The sequence below is a fragment of the Natrix helvetica genome (genome assembly GCF_964273705.1).
Source record: "Natrix helvetica genome assembly, chromosome: 2".
NCBI classification, from domain to species: domain Eukaryota; kingdom Metazoa; phylum Chordata; class Lepidosauria; order Squamata; family Natricidae; genus Natrix; species Natrix helvetica.
This window is the reverse complement of record NC_138552.1, coordinates 207,423,274-207,440,907: the sequence shown is the minus strand read 5'-3', so window position 1 is coordinate 207,440,907 and position 17,634 is coordinate 207,423,274. Positions and strand designations below refer to the sequence as shown.

At 39.9% G+C, this 17,634-nt stretch overlaps 1 protein-coding gene across 5 annotated transcripts in view; it reads right to left on the bottom strand.

The window, feature by feature from the left end:
• Nucleotides 1-17,634, bottom strand: part of ESR1 (estrogen receptor 1) — a 271,225-nt gene that overhangs the window by 43,890 nt on the left and 209,701 nt on the right. For all 5 annotated transcript variants that reach the window (XM_081945653.1, XM_081945655.1, XM_081945652.1 and 2 more), the window contains one exon: nucleotides 9,227-9,562. In XM_081945653.1, coding sequence (XP_081801779.1) covers nucleotides 9,227-9,562 — 336 coding nt within the window. The remainder of the gene's footprint in view (nucleotides 1-9,226; nucleotides 9,563-17,634) is intronic.

The window sequence follows — 17,634 nt, the reverse complement described above, 5'->3', positions numbered from 1 at the left end:
GAATGACTAGCACATATGTACGACGGGAAACTTTACCTTTAGTATTGAAAAATGAAATTAGAACAGAACTATCATCAGTATTAAGTTGGAAGACTAGACGAACTGATAGAATGCCCACTGCAAGCAACAGAAGTATCAGTCAAGTTTATAACAATACTATGCCAGCAAATACGGAGGATACAATGGCCAACTGATTAGAAGATGTGCAATCCAATACCAAAAAAAGAAGGTTTAAGAGAGTGTGCAAACAGGTGTACAATATGCTTAATTCCACATGCTAGTAAAATAATGTTTAGGATCATCCAATGCAGATGGGAGCCTTACATGGAAAAAGAGATCCCAGATGTTTAGGCTGGTTTTAGGAAAGGAGCAAGAGATGTTATTGCTAATGCAAAATGGATAATTGAGAAAGCCAAAGAATACCAAAAAGAAGTCAACATTTGCTTCATTGGCTATAGAAAAGCCTCTGATTCTGTGGAAAGTGCTCAGAAAAATGGAAATTTTAGAATATCTCATAGTCCTCATGAGAAACTTATGTACAGGTAAGGAAGTCACAGTCTGGACAGAATTTGGTGAAACAGAATGACTCCAGATGGTAAAGAAATGTGACATGGCTTAATATTCATCAGCTATTTATTCAACCTATATGTGGAATATGTATTAGGTAAACTGAATTGGAAGAAAATGAGTACAGTTTTAAAATTTTAAAAAGAAAAATCAATAACGTGTACTACCCTGATAGCTGAATATGCAAAGGATTTGCAAGTGCTAAACAAAGAACATTGGGGGGGGGGGACTAAAATTAAATATAAAGAAGACCAAACTAATGACAATAGGTAGAACAACCAATCTTAAGAACTGACAATGAAGATATAGAACTTGTAGACAGGCTCTGCTTTTTAGGATGAACCATCAACAGTAAAGAAACAAGCAATCAAAAAATACATTGCATTTTAGTACCCAGAAAAGCAGTCATGAAGGTTTTGGAAAAGACGATCAAATGTCATGATTTACATCTACAAAGATCTGAATCATACAAGTATGCAATACAATTATACAAGTGACACACTATGGAAATGGAAGTTGGACTTTAAAGAATCAGGATAGGAAGAGTATTGACCTTTGAACTTTGATGTTGTAGAAGACTCCTGAAAATACTATGGACAGTCAAACAAAGAAACCGATGGATCATTGAACAAATCAACCCAGAGTTTTCACTCAAGGCACAAATGACCAGACTCAACTTATTTTATTCTACTGTGGACACATTATGGATAGATTCAGCTCTTGGGAAGAGTCCTTAACGCAGGGAAAAGTGGAAGGAAAGAGAAGAACAAGTTTACAATGGTGATGAGTGGAGAAGACCTATCTATGCCATGGTTGGATTCAACTGGTGTAGCAACCGATTCACTGAGTATGCGCTTCGTGCATGCACGCACGTTCGCGCACACAGTGTATTTGAAAACAGCTCTAAAACTTACATTCTGTCGCAGCCCCGGTGAGTAAAACAGCTGACACTTGGCAATCCGCTCTGCCACGCCTATCAGCTGGGCTTCAAACAAAGGAAATATAGGACAAACTAGGCCAGGTGTGGGTAGGCGGGGCTAATGGATCGCTGGAACTACTGGTTTGCCCGAACCGGTCCATATTGGCTGAATCCCACTCCTATATCAATGTGGTCGCTAAGAATCAAATATGACTTGATGGCACTTAACTAGCACAAATTTCTCAGACTCGAACAAATAGAGAATTTTATATACTGCCGAAGGGAATCAGATTTTTTTTCTTTTTTTAAAAAAACAGTCAGAATTAATGAATTTTCTATAAAGCTAAATAACAGTTATCGAAAGAAATGCAGAACTTTTTGGCACAGTCCTAATTAGAAATGCTTTGGAAATGATTACTTTACTGAAACAGTTTATACTACTGAGTTATGTATGTTAATACATTCATTTCAGAGCAGTGAAGGAAAGCAAGAGATAAGGAAACGTTGACTACAGAGAGAAAGCAAAACCATGGAGAAAAGCAGAAGAAAAAGAATATAGGGAAAAAAAATAAAGGATATACTTATACTGAAAAGATGTGAGTTCAGTACATTACTTTATTTCCTACTAAATGAGAATAAAATCCTCTTAGCAAACAGAAGCAGCTACAGGATTAGAGTTTTTCGTGAAAATGACAAGAGCAGCATCACACCTTTGTGATTGAGACTCTGTTCCTTTTATTCATGCATGCAAGAACACATGAACAAAAGGAATTGGACTGCATAGTGATGCCGTATTCATCATTTTGTCATCCTTGACCTTTGACCACCCCACCAATGGTTGGTGAAAGAGACTTCTTTCTATTTCCATTCTGTATTAATCTCTTTAAAGATCCTGAATTAATTAGGGAGGTACAGGTTCTGGTATCTTCCAGCCTGAAAGGCAATCAATACATCACCCAGACTGAAATTAGAGCTTTGAGCTATAGTTGTACACAGTGTTCTTTATTAGAGTTGTGCACTCTTTAACAAAAATAAATAAATTCAGAAGTAATTTGGCCCACAGCACCTCACTGCTACTTATTAAAGCATTCCAACTTCTTTCAGACTTCGAGAATAAAGGTGTGGCTGTTTTAACAAACCAATTCATTAAATAATAATGAGATTCTTACAACAGTTATGTAGAACGCTGAAAAAAGTAACATTTTTCTAGAAATAACAAAGATGTGCAATGCAATGCACAAGGATTATAGCAATTAAAAATATTTTCAAACCATGCATACTTCTTCTTTTTTTAAATTTACTTTAACATCCTTTAGGAAGTTTATGATCAAATTTGCTGTAAACCGTTCTATTGCCATTATCTAACTGTAAGCACAGCTCCCTGAGGACATAAGGGGGCAATTGGTGAAGAGATGCAAAATTTCAGAGAGAGTTTCCACCCAACTAAGCAAGAGATGAATTAGTTACACTAATAACATGTATCCAGAACTATCATCATCTTCTGGGCATGGTATAGAAAGAAAAAATACATTTTTATTCTTAGGTTTTTTTTTTAGCAAATCTAAGCAGTGCTAAAGTTCAAAGATCAGTTGTTCTCCTCAAATATTGGGGATATTTCTAAATCACCAGATTCACGTCAAACTGTGTGCATGTGTACATATGCACAAATATATCACCAAATATTTACTTGTGGAAGAAAATAGCTTGTGATACATAGGGGTTGGACAGATAAGTTAGTAATCATTTAAAAACCTGGGAAATCTCACTATGACAGAAAGGAGGAAGAAAATACTGTCTACCATCCTGTTACATGATATTCTCTCTCTCCCTCTCTCTCTCTCTCTCTCTCTCTCTCTCTCTCTCTCTCTCTCTCTCTCACCCTCCCTCCCTCCCTCCCTCCCTCCCTCTCTCTCTCTCTCTCTCACACACACACACACCATTTGTGCACATGCCTTCAAAACATTCTTGATTCTAACAACTGCCTAGACAAATTCCTACACTCTTTGGTAAGATTTTGGAAGTAGCTTGCTATTGTGTCCTTCCTAGAGTTGAGAGAGAATGATTGGCCCAAAGTCATCCTGCTGGTTTTGTGCCTAAGGTGAGACTAGAACTGAGTCATCTGGTTTCTAGCCTGGTGCTTTAACTATTACATAAAACTGGCTTTTATATAAACTGCACTACTTATTTGATAACTTAACTCTTCAGGAGAACTGGGGGAAATAGTGGGCTACTGCCAGTTCGGACCAGTTTGGGTGAACTGGTAGTTCCAACAATCAGCTGGCTCAGCCCATTCATCCCCACTCTATCCTATCCCATATGTATGTATGTATGTATGTATGTATGTATGTATGTATGTATGTATGTGTACGTGTATATACATATATGTATGTGTGTGTGTCTCTGTGTGTGTGTGTGTATCTTTGTGTTGCAACCCCTGGTATGCCCAAATATGGGAGGGAGCTCACTACTCCCCCTTTCTGTCCTTCGGCTCATTACAGAGGACCATCCAGGCAGAAAACCATATTTTTATTTTTAATGTTGCCTTTTTATATTTGTGTTGTATTTGTGCTGATAATAACCCTAACTCTAACCCTAACCCTGGATGGTCCTCTGTAATGAGCCAAAGGACAGAAAGGGGGAGTAGTGAGCTCCCTCCCATATTTGGGCATACCAGGGGTAGTAACACAAATACATACCTATTTCCCTGGCCTAGCTGATAAGGAAGAGAGCCTGTGGCTTAGTGGCAATTACATTGGCCTAATATGCAATACAGCCCTGGTTCGATTCCCAGTAAGGGTATGGCTAGCTGATGAGAGCTAAATAGCTTGAAATAGATCTATACTAGTCTCCCTTTATTTATTTATCAGCACAAATACAACACACACACACACATACACATACATACATACATACATACATACATACATACATACATACATATATGTGTATGTGAGTGTGTGTTGTATATACCAGGTTGGGCATACTAGGGGTTGTAACACAAATAAATACATACATACATACATACATACATACATACATACATACATACATACATACATATATATTCTTTCTTTCTTTCTTTCTGGCTCAGCTGATTTGCTCAGCACAACTGATTTCCGTGTGTCCACTGTTCTACCTACCGGGGATGCCTTAGAAGGTAAGCAGTTGAGCTTCAAATTGCTGTATTTTGAATGCTGCACACAAGCGCGTTAGGTGTACGTGCGCACAATCACTGAACCCACCACTGCTTTTAGGATAGGATGCTGTCACCTTAGCAGAAGCAATTTGGTTAGGCAAGGCAATAAACCAAATCTTGGAACAGAACATTGCATGGACAATACAATTATGTCACAAAGCAATTTGCCACATTTCTTTAAAAGCAGAAGCCAGAAAGGGGAGGGGAGCTAACTTTCTGGTGGTATAAGTCTTATCTAGTTAATTAACTTTTTAAAAAATCAGTCAGAGAAACTAATATTTTGTACTCATGAAATACTACAAATAAAGAACAAATTGACCTGCTGTGCACCGCGCCTTGTCTGTTCAATCCTAAAAGTTCACAATATTCACAGCAATGTTGAGTATCCAAGCTGAATTCCATCCAGCATCCAAGACAAAAATATTTGTGCTGCTTTAGATCTTTTCTGCCAGGATAATTAAATTATGGCAAGACATATCTCTGGTACTAATTAAGAAGTACACAATATTGATTCTAATCTAAATATGGTGTGATTTATTTTTTTAAAAATGATTCTCATAATGACATTACAGCATTGCATTTTAGGAATTGCAACTGAATAATTTTTAAAACTTGTTATAAATGCATCCAAAGAAGGTAGTAGCTCTCACTACTATTCAAATGACCAAATTCATGGTAAATATCATAGTATCTACTGCAGACTCCTGAGAACAAATATTTATGGCGTTTTTAAATGCAGAAGGATAAAACTGGTTAGTGTAGCCAGGAGTCTCTGGGTGTTGGATGGCATATATAGTTTCTAAATTATTATTATTAATATTAAATGCAAGAGGTAATTTTCAATTATGCAATTTTTAAATCAGGATCATGGGTGTCAGATAAAAACACATCTATTATTTGTTCATCATAGTGCTCCTAATTTAATAAAACTGATGGTGAACTAAGACAAATTTAAAAAGAAACAATGTCTTTAGAAAACTAGCAGCTTTGGCAGCTTTTTTTAAAAAAAAAGCCAGGTATTTATCTTTTCGCTTCAGAAAACCAAAAAAAAAAAAAATAACTACAATACTGTGAATAATCTTGAAACTTCAAAGCCTACATGTCCAATGTAATGTTTTAAGGTGATTAAACTACAGAGCTACTATAGTGAAAGTCAATAATTACCCAAGCTCTTTAAGACCAATGCCAAACATTTTGCTTATGATTAACAATAACAAACCCCTCCTCACAAACGGAATCCATTTTTTCAACTTCAGTAGCTATTTGTTAGTACCCAGAGCTACAACTAAACATTACTGTCTCCCAAAGAAGAGGATGATAGGGCTCTCTGTATGCTTCAGCAACAAATTTTGCTTACACGTTATAGTTTATATTGGATTCAAGAAAGAGAAACTATAGGAAGCGAATCTATTCACCAGTATGTTGCCTTCTCATAGAGAAAGTTTCAGAACTGAATGGATCTTTCTTTCTCCCATAATCCTTGCGCTAACTCCTGAGTTGCTGCAAATGTTTCTAAGCATCTAACCGGCCAGAGCTGGTGGGAATTGTAGTCCAAATTATCTAACAAGGTTAGTTTGCCTACCTCTGAGCTCAATAGATTGCCACACAAATTCATTTCCCACTTGCTACCCACGGAAACCTCAGTTGAACCAAGAACCTTTTCTAACTGAAAGTAAACCATTAAATATGACCCTGTATAAAGTTGCAAAAGACAATTTAGGCCACGTAGAGCAAGACCTTTGCTCAGTGTTGCTTTCTTAATACATAATTTAGTTGTGATGCAATGACATATACAGTATATCACAGAGGTTGTCAGCAGTTTAGACATTAATCGCTGTACGTTGCGTTATTTTGAAGGGACAGCACATTTACACGGTTTTACAAGCTGTATACTCACTACTTTACATTGTAGCCAAGCATCATTTGTACAGTGTTGTCACATGAAAAGATATACTTAAATATTTACAAAATGTGAAGGGGTGTACTCAGTTCTGTGATATACTGTAAGTAAGTCAAGCTCTTAGGTTATAGTCCAAAATCCCAAAATAAGAAGAACCAGATAATAGCAGTGAGCGGCATTTGGAACAAAGGAAAGAATAACAGGAAGAATCTGCATAAAATGACTTTTTAAAAAACCCTGCTTCTGGTTGTAAGAAAAGGGATTTGACATTGCTGAAAGTGAGGAAAGATGGCAAAAATCCTAAAAATGGTCCCTAGGATATGCAGCAATATTAAACTGCTGCCATGCATTCTTCCTCTTGTCAGGCCCAACCTAAGAACAACACAGAACAATCCAGCCAAAATGTAGTTCTTTATTTGCTTTCACCCTATAGACAGACTATTGCTAAACTAAACCTATACCCATGATGGCGAACCTATGGCACGCATGACACAAATGGCATGCAGAGCCATTTGTTAGGGCACATGAGGTGTTACCCTGTTAGCTCCAGAGCGCATGCATGCACTGGCCAGCTGACTTTGACCTTCTTTTTCGGCCATTTTTCACCCTCCGGAGGCTTCCCTGAAGCCTCTGGAGGGCGAAAAACAATCCAAGGCGCAAACCGGAAGTTCGGAAACAGAACTGCCGGTTTGAGCATTGGGCCATTGTTCACGCTCAGGAGGCTGCAGGGAAGCCTCCCAAAGGCTCCAGAGAGCAAAAAACAGCCCTATGGGCAACCCAGAAGTCCCTTCCTGAACTTCAAGGTTGCCCATAGGGCCTTTTTTTGCTCTCTGGAGGCTTCAGAGAAGCCTCCTGAAGCCTCTTGGGCACTGGGGGGAGCTTTTTTTGCCCTCCCTGGGCTCCTAGAAAGCCTCTGGAATCAGGGGAGGGTGTAAAACCATCACACCAAAAATGGGGGAGGTGGGGGTTGCGCACGCATGCGCGTGGGAGGGGGTCGTGCATGCATGGGGTCGCACACATACCACTGTGGGTGTGGGCATTCCTGTGCATGACCCCCCCCCCTGAATTTCCTATTACCTTTCTCTTCCCACTTATGAGCGGAGTGGTTAGAGTGCAGAACTGCAGGCTATTTTTGCTGATCATCAGCTGCCAGCAGTTTGGCAGATCGAAACTCACCAGACTCAAGATTGACTGAGCCTTCCATCCTTCCAAAGTGGGTAAAAAGAGGAGCCAGATTGTTGGGGGCAATAGGCTGACTCTGTAAACTGCTTAGAGAGGGCTGTAAAGCACTGTGAAGCTGTGTATAAGCCTAAGTGCTATTGCTATTGCTATGACTATAACCTTGTTGTTTGTATCTCTACAATTTATATTGTTTTATTTGTTTCTTAGTATGATTTGATTGCTTATTTAACCTAGGACTATCACTAAGTGTTGTATCTTATGTTTCTTGATGAATGTATTTTTTTTCTTTTATGTACACTAAGAGCATATATACCAAAGACAAATTCCTTGTGTATCCAATCACACTTGGCCAATAAAGAATTCTATTCTATTCTATTCTATTCTATCCCAACAGATGTACCCTGGGAAATTCTGGGAAATGGCAATGCTAAATCTTTTCCTTCAATCCAGCTCTGGGTTGTGTTGTCTCTTGTCTCATCCCCCTCCTTGGAATATGCTCCTTCCTTCCTGGGAAAGTGCCACTTCATGGTAGTCCATCATGCCACCTCCTCCTTCAGAGACACAATTCAACACACATACACTCTACAGTGTATAGTTACATTAAACTTTGGCTGCCCAACTTCTCTCTGCTTCCAATAGATCTTTTAGAAGCTTTAATTATTGCCATTTAGTTACTGGGCTAACTTCAAAGGGCTTGTTTTAATTTTTGAAGCTTTAAGTCCAAGGAGTTGTAGGGCGATTTTCCAAGAATTTCATTGGTTTTGGCTGGTTCTGTTGGGAGTTTATAGACATGCCAAGAAATAAAGCAGGTTCAAAACAAGAAGAAACCATGCCAAATATACAGTCCATATGTATGGTCAAGGTAGATAGGCTATTAATAGCTATTATTAGCTATTAATGGCTGAAAGCAGTATTATACAAAAACAACTGAAGCTACAATCTTCCTCTATCACCTTATCAAGTACACTTGAGGCCTGATGAAGGCATCATTTCCTTAGTTTTCTAATTATTATTGCACAACAAATATACCATGTGATTTGCAATATGGATTCGGCTTTATAGACCATAATCCATTTTAATTACTATTGTTGATGTAAAGATGTGAAACAAATATCCTCTGCTACTATATACCATCTTGTGGGGAAAGGCAAAAAGAACACAGTAAAACCAAGTTCCACACTTACCAAATTTTGGTTTTCAGTAGAAAAAAATTGATCCAGGTATCTCCTTGAAGTGATGGACAAGTCAATTGCATCCAAAAGAATTTTGATGTGGACATTAAATTAGAATTAATTTCATATTAATGCTGTGATATCTACAATGATTTATGAAATTTACATCATGATGGAAATGCTATCATTTATATAACAATATACTAAACATTTGTCTATATGTGGTAGTATGTTTAGAAATGTGGAACAATACGAATAGTTGTTTAAATATATTTTGCTAGCATTCTTACCTGGAACTCTTTTGGCCCAGTTGATCATATGAACCAGTTCTCGATCAGCAAGGTTGGTCAACAACGTCATCATTGAAGCTTCGTTGAAGGGTCTGTTGGGGTCATATTCTGAATAGACAATAGGAGGTTCTGCCTCTAGCAAAGCAGATACCATCTGATCTGCAGAGAGGGAGAGGGCTGGACTGTTTTTTTTAGTATGTTTGATCATTAGTGGGCTTGGCCAAAGATTTGGGCTCCTTGCCTCTGCTACTGTGCCTACGTTGTTTCTGCTATCATGTTCTTCTCTTTGACGTTTGTGCTTCAGTATTCGGCCACCTCTGCGATCTTTTCGAATTCCTGGAAGAAGATATAAATACAAATAATATTTTATTATCCACCGATTTCTCTAATGTGGCAGTATTGAAACATAAATCTGGAAACTACACAATGTTTATTTAAGCCATCTTCAGACATGAGACACCTTGTGGTTAACAACAGTCCATTCATAGCATCAAATCTTACAAACTATCAGCATCTTGATTATAGAATGCAACTAGCAGCATGGAGAAATAAAATATAAGGTACTAACTTATATTTGAGCAAAAAGCATTTTATAGGAGAATTGTGGCACAACGTTAAATGCAGCACTATGAGGAGCCTAATGTATTGAACGAATAAAATGCCTTGGGCCAGTTCTGAAATAAAATATTTCATACCAGTTATTTATTTTCAGTACCTCCTAATTTAGAGTCTACCCTAAATTTACAAAGAATTTCTGCAATATCTGATCAAATCATATTCTTCTACACAGAACATTAAACCAGTCAGGTAGGAATCAATATACAAATATACTTTCTGATTAATTTCCACACTGTAACATTTGGTTTTGAAGTAAGTCTTCTCTCAAATGAGCAAAGCATACATTTGGCAAGGAATAATTAGGAATTAGAGGACAACCTTTAGGCCTACTTCCTAAATGGGAAAGAATTCTGCAGTCCCAGACTCTGAAAGAAAATATTACATTATTATCTGAGAACTTTCTCACAAGTGAAAATTTTGTCTTGATTTCTTTCTTAAATGCTCAAGCTAACAAAACTTGTTTTATGATTCCTGGAGATCAGGCATAGAAGTTTTATTTAGGTTTGATATTGCTTAGTTTCCAAGCATTCCAAGCATTTGGCATTCTTTAAAAGTTTCACAAAAATGCATTTTCTCCATGTTAACAAATGTGCATGAAACTTTGTGAAACTTTTAGAAAATATATTTGCAAGTAAACATATCCCCAAGATCAACAATGATTCAATTGTGCCAGGCATAGATAGAAAAGCTTATATTTACTTAAGTTAGAGAAAGCAATTCTAAGCTGTATGTACATTACCTGGTTGAATCATGAAAGATATAAAGTTGTGAATATCAGCACATATAAAACAGAAAACTGATCAGAATGTTGATACCAGTATTATTTTTCATCTGGTGAACAGTGAGGCTGAAGATAACTTTTTAAACTTGTGGGACATTGAAGGTAAAGTGGAACACAGAGTTTTATGATTATTTTGATCAGAAGATTAGAAAAATATTGTGACAGATTCATCTTGAGGGAAAATAGCAATTCTAAGAACAGTTTTGGCTTTACTAGAAATAGCCTAAAAGGATGCAGTGGCTCAGTGGCTATGATGCTGAACTTGTCGATCAGAAAGGTCGGCTGTTCTGTGGTTCAAATCCCTAGCGCCATGTAACAGCGTGAGCTCCCATTACTTGTCCCAATTTCTGCCAACCTAGCAGTTTGAAAGCACGTAAAAATGTAAGTAGAAAAATAGGGACCATTTTGGTGGGAAGGTAACAGCATTCCGTGTGCCTTTGGCATTTAGTTATGCCGGCCACATGATTGCGGAGACATCTTTGGACAGTGCTGGCTCTTTGGCTTTGAAACGGAGATGAGCACCACCCCCTAGAGTCAGGAACAATCAGCACATATGTGCGAGGGGAACCTTTACATTTACCTTAGAAATAACCTAGAAAATATGGATGCTGAGTTAAGAAGCTGTATGACAAGAAGGAAATGATCAAGGATGAAACTCTCCCACTTTTCTGTTTTATTCAAATATCAAGATAAAGACTTTCTTGAATTAAGTTTGATTTCTAGAGATTACATAGATGGATCCATGTAGGTTTTTTCAGCAATGATACAGAAATAGACTGCAATTGCATCCTGTGGGAAGTTGTTTACGTCTCAACTCTGGAATTTCTTTCTTAGGAATTTGGAAATAAATAAATGGAATTTATTCACTGCTTCATTCTGATAAGGCTACCAAAAGTGGCCTACCAGCAAACTACTAAGCAGATCCTGGACCTGCTTAGATTTCTGATGTCAACCCAGGTTGGCTATAAATTGTAATCTGCTACTAAGAAGAAATTCTAAAAAACTAGAGGTGTTGGAAATTGTCATGTTCTTTTAATCAATGGATCATTCATTCATTCATTCATTCATTCATTCATTCATTCATTCATTCATTCATTGCATTTGTATCTCCCTGCAATTCAAATAGATTATTGGCAATTAGAGCATCAAGGAAATATATAGTTAGAACATGGGCCTGCATGGAAGAACTAGAAGAATTAATAGTGCAGGTAGTCTTTGATTTACAACCACAGTTAGGACTAGAAAAATTGTTACTTGGCAGAAGAGCATGGAAAATCATTTTCTATCTAGCAAAGATAATACTTTCTCTGAAAGAATTCAGAGCAATAGATGTCTAAGAAAATGTGGAATGAAGAAATTAAGTAAGTTAAGTTCATTACATTCTTAGTTTAAATTTTGAAACACAAACCGACACTGCTTTTAACACACATTTTTGATATCATCATTCAAATGATGCAGATGTCCACAATTTTAAGGTGCTCCTTAAAGAAAGTAATTTATAAACTACATGTTTTATAAATAGTTATTTTGACATGATAATTTTTTTAAAAAAGATAAACTTTCCTTTGAGGTTAATACTTAATGTTTTCTTTACATTTTTAAAAATAGCAGTGAAGAAGCAGATTACTTCCAGTCTATGTTTATTTTACTTTTCCATCAGTCTTGGTATGCCCTGATAGTGTTCCTGTCAGCCTCTGTTTTGCTATTTGCTTTCGGCTGCCATTGAAATGGAGAGGGGGGCCTGGTATTTGGGAGGGGAAGTTTAAGTACAGGAGATATTGTAAAAAGGGAGTTTTGGTCTCACCGTTTACTGCGCATGCTGGAGATTAGTGCTTGGTGTCGGTCCTGCATAACAACCTGATGATGCTCCTTGAAGATGAAACTCACATGACACCTAAGGGATTTGCAGGATGGACACTGGGATGAGGGTTACCAGGGGGAGGGGGTTTGGTCACATACTGATATGTATGATTTTGCATGCTTTTGCCTCAGATCTTGCTTTGCTTAGCTGCTATATTTTCATAACCAGTAAAAGTACTCTTAATTCTGCAAAATGGAGTTAAGTCGTTTCTTTCTTGGTTGCTGAGGGACGCCGGCTTGACAGTTCCGTACAAGCACTAACCCATCCTAACTTTGCTTAATTTCTCTCTTTAGATAAAGTCAGTTGTTAGCTTCTTCCTGTGAAGGATAGCTAGGCATGAAATATAAATGCATGGAAAGGATACACATGGAAAATTATTTCAGATTTTGATTCCAAACAAAACACTGCCACTGAGTTCATTCAAAATAATCAAACCATCAGGCAAATTACAGATGTCTGCATGGGCCTGAGCCATTAAACTGGATGCTCAATATCATTATCAAATGCCTACAATTGGTGATCTTCTGTTTCAACTCTTCAGAACTTGATGCCAACAGTGGCTTCTAAGAAACTGATTACTTTTTTGACACTTTGGATTGCTACATTGATTCTCATCTGAAATAATCAGAGAAAATTGTTTCAGGGGAAAGGCCTTTTCGAACATTGCATTTGCCTTCTGGAACATCTTGAGCCATGGCGGCACAGTGGTTAGAATGGAATGAGGGGCTGGCTGCTAAAGCAAGAGCATGGCACACACTTGAAAGTAAATTAGGAAGACTGTAATTGTGGCGTCTGTCTGGCACAGTGATGTGCAGCCAGGTGAGGCAAGTGAGGCACAAAATGTAAAAGGAAAAAATAAATTAAATGCTTGTATTTTTCTACTGATCTGTACCATAAAGTTATTTTCCATTTAAATTCACCAGTTTTACATTATTTGTTATTAAAATTGCAGAATTTTCACATTTACCGTTCAACTAGTAAGGCGAGAGCTGAGGTGAGGCTGAGCTACTGCTGCCTCACCATGTATGACTCTGCTTAACTGTTTAAAAAGCCTCTAAAAAAGCGCCCTCTACTATGAGGAGGGGGAACTGCGTGCCTCACCTAGTCTGACTTTTTAGGCATTTTATGATCGCTCAGCACGAGCAGAGTTAAGCAGAGGCTTAAAAGCCAAAAAAGTCAGACTAGGTGAGGCACACAGTTTTCCTGCCTCATAGTAGAGGGCGCTCGTTCCAGTTAGAAGAGGCTCATCATGGAGCACCTGCCCCGCCCCCTCGCTCGTTTGCCTTGCCCGTTCCATTGCTGCTCATGGGCGGTACCTTTCTGCCTCTGCTGGACTTCGTCTTGATGATGTCACCGCAGCTGCCAAGCATGGATGGACAGAGGTAGCCAGAGCGGTGCAGAGCAGTCCAGTGGGTGAGCGAGTGAGGATCAGCCTGCCTGATCCTCCATTGCTCGCTTGCTCTTTCATCTGCCCGGACCACCTCAGCGCTGCTCTGGCTACCTACATCTGTCTGCGCCTGGCAGTTGTAGCGACATCATCAAGATGAAGTGGCTTGGAGGCAAAGGGGCCTCAGTGCCCTGCCTAAGCTGTGGTGGGGCCCTCTACCAACCGGGCTCTTCCTTCTCTCTCTTCGTCTTTTTACTTTATTTATTTCGTATTTCTAGACCGCCCCCTCTCCCAAAAGGGACTCGGGGAGGTGTACAGTCAGGCTAAAACACAAATAGGATGCATATAAATAAATACATAAATACATAAATACATAAATGGAGGAGGCTATATAAAACTGTACCTTCAAGTAAAGCATTAAAAGCAGTATTTAAAAACAACCCCTAAAAATACCCCAAAAAATTGAATTTAAAATAATTACCCATGAAATTCCCCAATTAAAATATCTGCCAGGAGGTAAGATAAAACTATGAGTGGGCCAGGCCGGCTAATCGAAACAGGTGAGTCTTTAGTTTTTGTCGGAAGGAGCAGAAGTCGGTGGTAGTTCTTTTTTTTTTTCCAAAAAGTTTTATTGGTTTTTTAAAACATTTATAAGGAAAAGGGTAAGTGGAATGGTTACAAATTTTGGCAGTTGCAAGTATGGCAGACGCCCCCTCCCTCCAAACTCATAGGATACATCTAAATATAAAACATTAATACATAATCATAAAAAATCAGCATATTAATTCTAGAAAAAATAGTTTTCAATCAGTTTATATAGTTATGATATACAGTCTAGATATAATTTCATTATTACTTTCGGTCTGTTTATAACATTGTGGTTTTCTTATTCATTTTTGTGATCTGAGCTTTCTTGGTGTTGCCCCTTCACCCCCCACTGGCAGAGCTCCGGCCCCTCCCGTGTCCTGTGTGATCATTGTGGTGTCTTCTGTTTTTTCTAGGTTCGCTTTATTTTTTTCCATAAAGGCTTGTGCCTCTATGGGTGTATTGATTCTGATTCTTGTCTCCTCCCAGAATATCAGCATACCTTCAGGCATCAACCATCTAAACCACACCCCCTTCTGGTATAGTTTATTCGCCAATTGCGAATAGTTTTTCCTTTTCTCCCTAATTTTTTGGGGGATCTGCTTCAGGATGGTTATCTCCCTGTCATGATATGTCAATGTTTGCCCCCTTTGTACACCCAGAATTTCATCTCTTGTGGTTTTCCTAAAGAATTTAATATGAACCTCCCTGGGTACATTGTGTGTTCTGGCATATGCTGAATTCATTCTATAGACCAGATCTATCTCCCATTCCATCTGCTGTTTATCTTTGTGTATGTATTCAGCTAAAATATTAGTCATAATGTCCCTTATATTTTCCCCATCTGCTTCTATTACATTTTGAAATCTAAGATAAAAGGACATTCTCTCAAACTCTGTTTTCATTTGTTGGATATCAAGTTCTTTGTTTCCCTTCTGTAAAGCCTCTACTCCCCCTCTCGCCTCCGCTACCCCACCCTCCACAAGGTCCAGTCTCTGTGAGTTCTTATAAATTTGGACTTGATTCTCTTTAATTTCTTCCTTCATTTCTTTTAATTGTTTCTTAATTTCTTCCTGGCCCTGTATGAGTTGCTGGAGCATTTGTTGCAAATCCATCTCTGTACTCTTAGGTTGCATCAGTTCTGTAATCTTTGACTGTGTGGCAGGACTGGATGTTGCAGATGTCGGTGCAGAAGTAGCAAAGCCAGGTTTTCCAGGGGGTGGTCTTTTTGGAGACATGGTTTATAAAACAAAGAGATCAGTCAGTGTAGAGACTGGGCAGCTGGAGAAGTAGAGCAGGCAGATGAGTCCAGAAGGCAGAGGATCCAAACAGGTGGGAGTTTCTTAAGTCAATCAGTTCAGGAAATAACAAGCCACAAGAGATTCCTCTGGGTGACACGGAGACAAAGACCGGAAGCCTGAATTTTAAAGGTGGAGTCAAGTTTCACAGTTCATGAAGACAACGGAAGTGTGCCATCTTGCCCTGCCAGCTTTGGGCTCAGAGGCATAGGAAAAATTTTAAAAGTTCAGAAAGTTCTCAGGTCATCAATAAGTTCTGGAACTAAGTCCCATGAAAAACACTTTTACTGGGGTGAGGCATCGTTAGTTGGCTCTCCCCCCTCCTCCTTCCCCTGGGGGCGAGAGCAGAATTTTTACAAGCCGCTTGTCCAAGGGGGGGGGAAATCCCCCTCCCCTCTAGCCGCTCCTCCAAGAATAAATCCGAAAGATTAACTTTTAAAATTACTGAAAAGTCCATCAACTCAAAAGTAAGGGGATGAAGAGAGGAAGCATCTCACCGCACCGCCGCTGCTTCCTTCAGTTTTGTGTTCTCCGATCAGCATGGGGCGAGACGCAGGCGCGCCCTCCAAAACGGCTCCCCGGTGCCTGGAGCAAAGCGGAAAAGCCCCCACCAGCCGCTGCCGGTGCCAGAGCCTTCCGCAAGCCGCTCCTTCGGCAGGGTGCCTCTCCGGGGCGTCCTGTGCCCCCCCGAGGACGGGGGAAGCCCACCGAAGAGCGGGAGCAGGCAAAGTTCTTGCCCGTCGCCGTAGCCGCCGGAACCGGAAGTCTCAAGTCGGTGGTAGTTCTGATGTCGGGGGGGAGGTCACTCCAGAGGGTTGGGCCCATCACAGAGAAGGCTCTACTCCTAGGCGCCGCCCGTTGGCATTGCTTGGTGGACAGCACCCGGAAGAGTCCCTCCCTGTGAGAGCAAATTGGTCGCAGGGATGTGTGCGGTAGGATGTGATCCCGCAGGTAGCTAGGTCCTGTGCCCCCCCGAGGACGGGGGAAGCCCACCGAAGAGCGGGAGCGGGCAAAGTTCTTGCCCGTCGCCGTAGCCGCCGGAACCGGAAGTCTCAAGTCGGTGGTAGTTCTGATGTCGGGGGGGAGGTCATTCCAGAGGGTTGGGCCCATCACAGAGAAGGCTCTACTCCTAGGCGCCGCCCGTTGGCATTGCTTGGTGGACAGCACCCGGAAGAGTCCCTCCCTGTGAGAGCAAATTGGTCGCAGGGATGTGTGCGGTAGGATGTGATCCCGCAGGTAGCTAGGTCCTGTGCCATGGAGCGCTTGATGATGTTGCCGCAGCTGCCGGGCACAGATGGACAGAAGTAGCCAGAGTGGTGCCGAGGCAGTCTGGGCGGGCAAAAGAGCGAGTGACCGATGGCTCCACAGACCTGATCTAAGCACCCTATGGGCTGGATCTGGCCCCTGGGCCTTGAGTTTGACACTCCTGATCTACATCTCATAACAGAAGGTAAGGTGAAGAAACTGACTTGTATGTTTCACCAGCCATAAACCTCACCGCACGTCACTGGTTTGGAAAGAACAAAGAATGTTTATCAACAGGAAATATGAATGTGTAAAGCTTGTAGCAATTATGGGTAGTTAGAAAGCTGACATTTTTGCCAGGGGCCCTTTTCCTTGGAATACCTCAATAAAAAGCAATCAGAAAACCTGCACCTTGTGTCTGACATCTATCATTGGCTTCAGCACCAGGCTCAGACCAGAATTGGGATAAGAGGCTAATTGCAGAATTGGGTATTGCAGGCTAATTTAGCTCACTACAGGAGTTTGATCCTCACCAGCTCATAATTGACTCAACCTTCCATCCTTCTGAGATGAGAAAAATGAGGATCCAGATTGTTGGGGGCAATATGCTGACTCTGTAAACTGCTCAGAGAT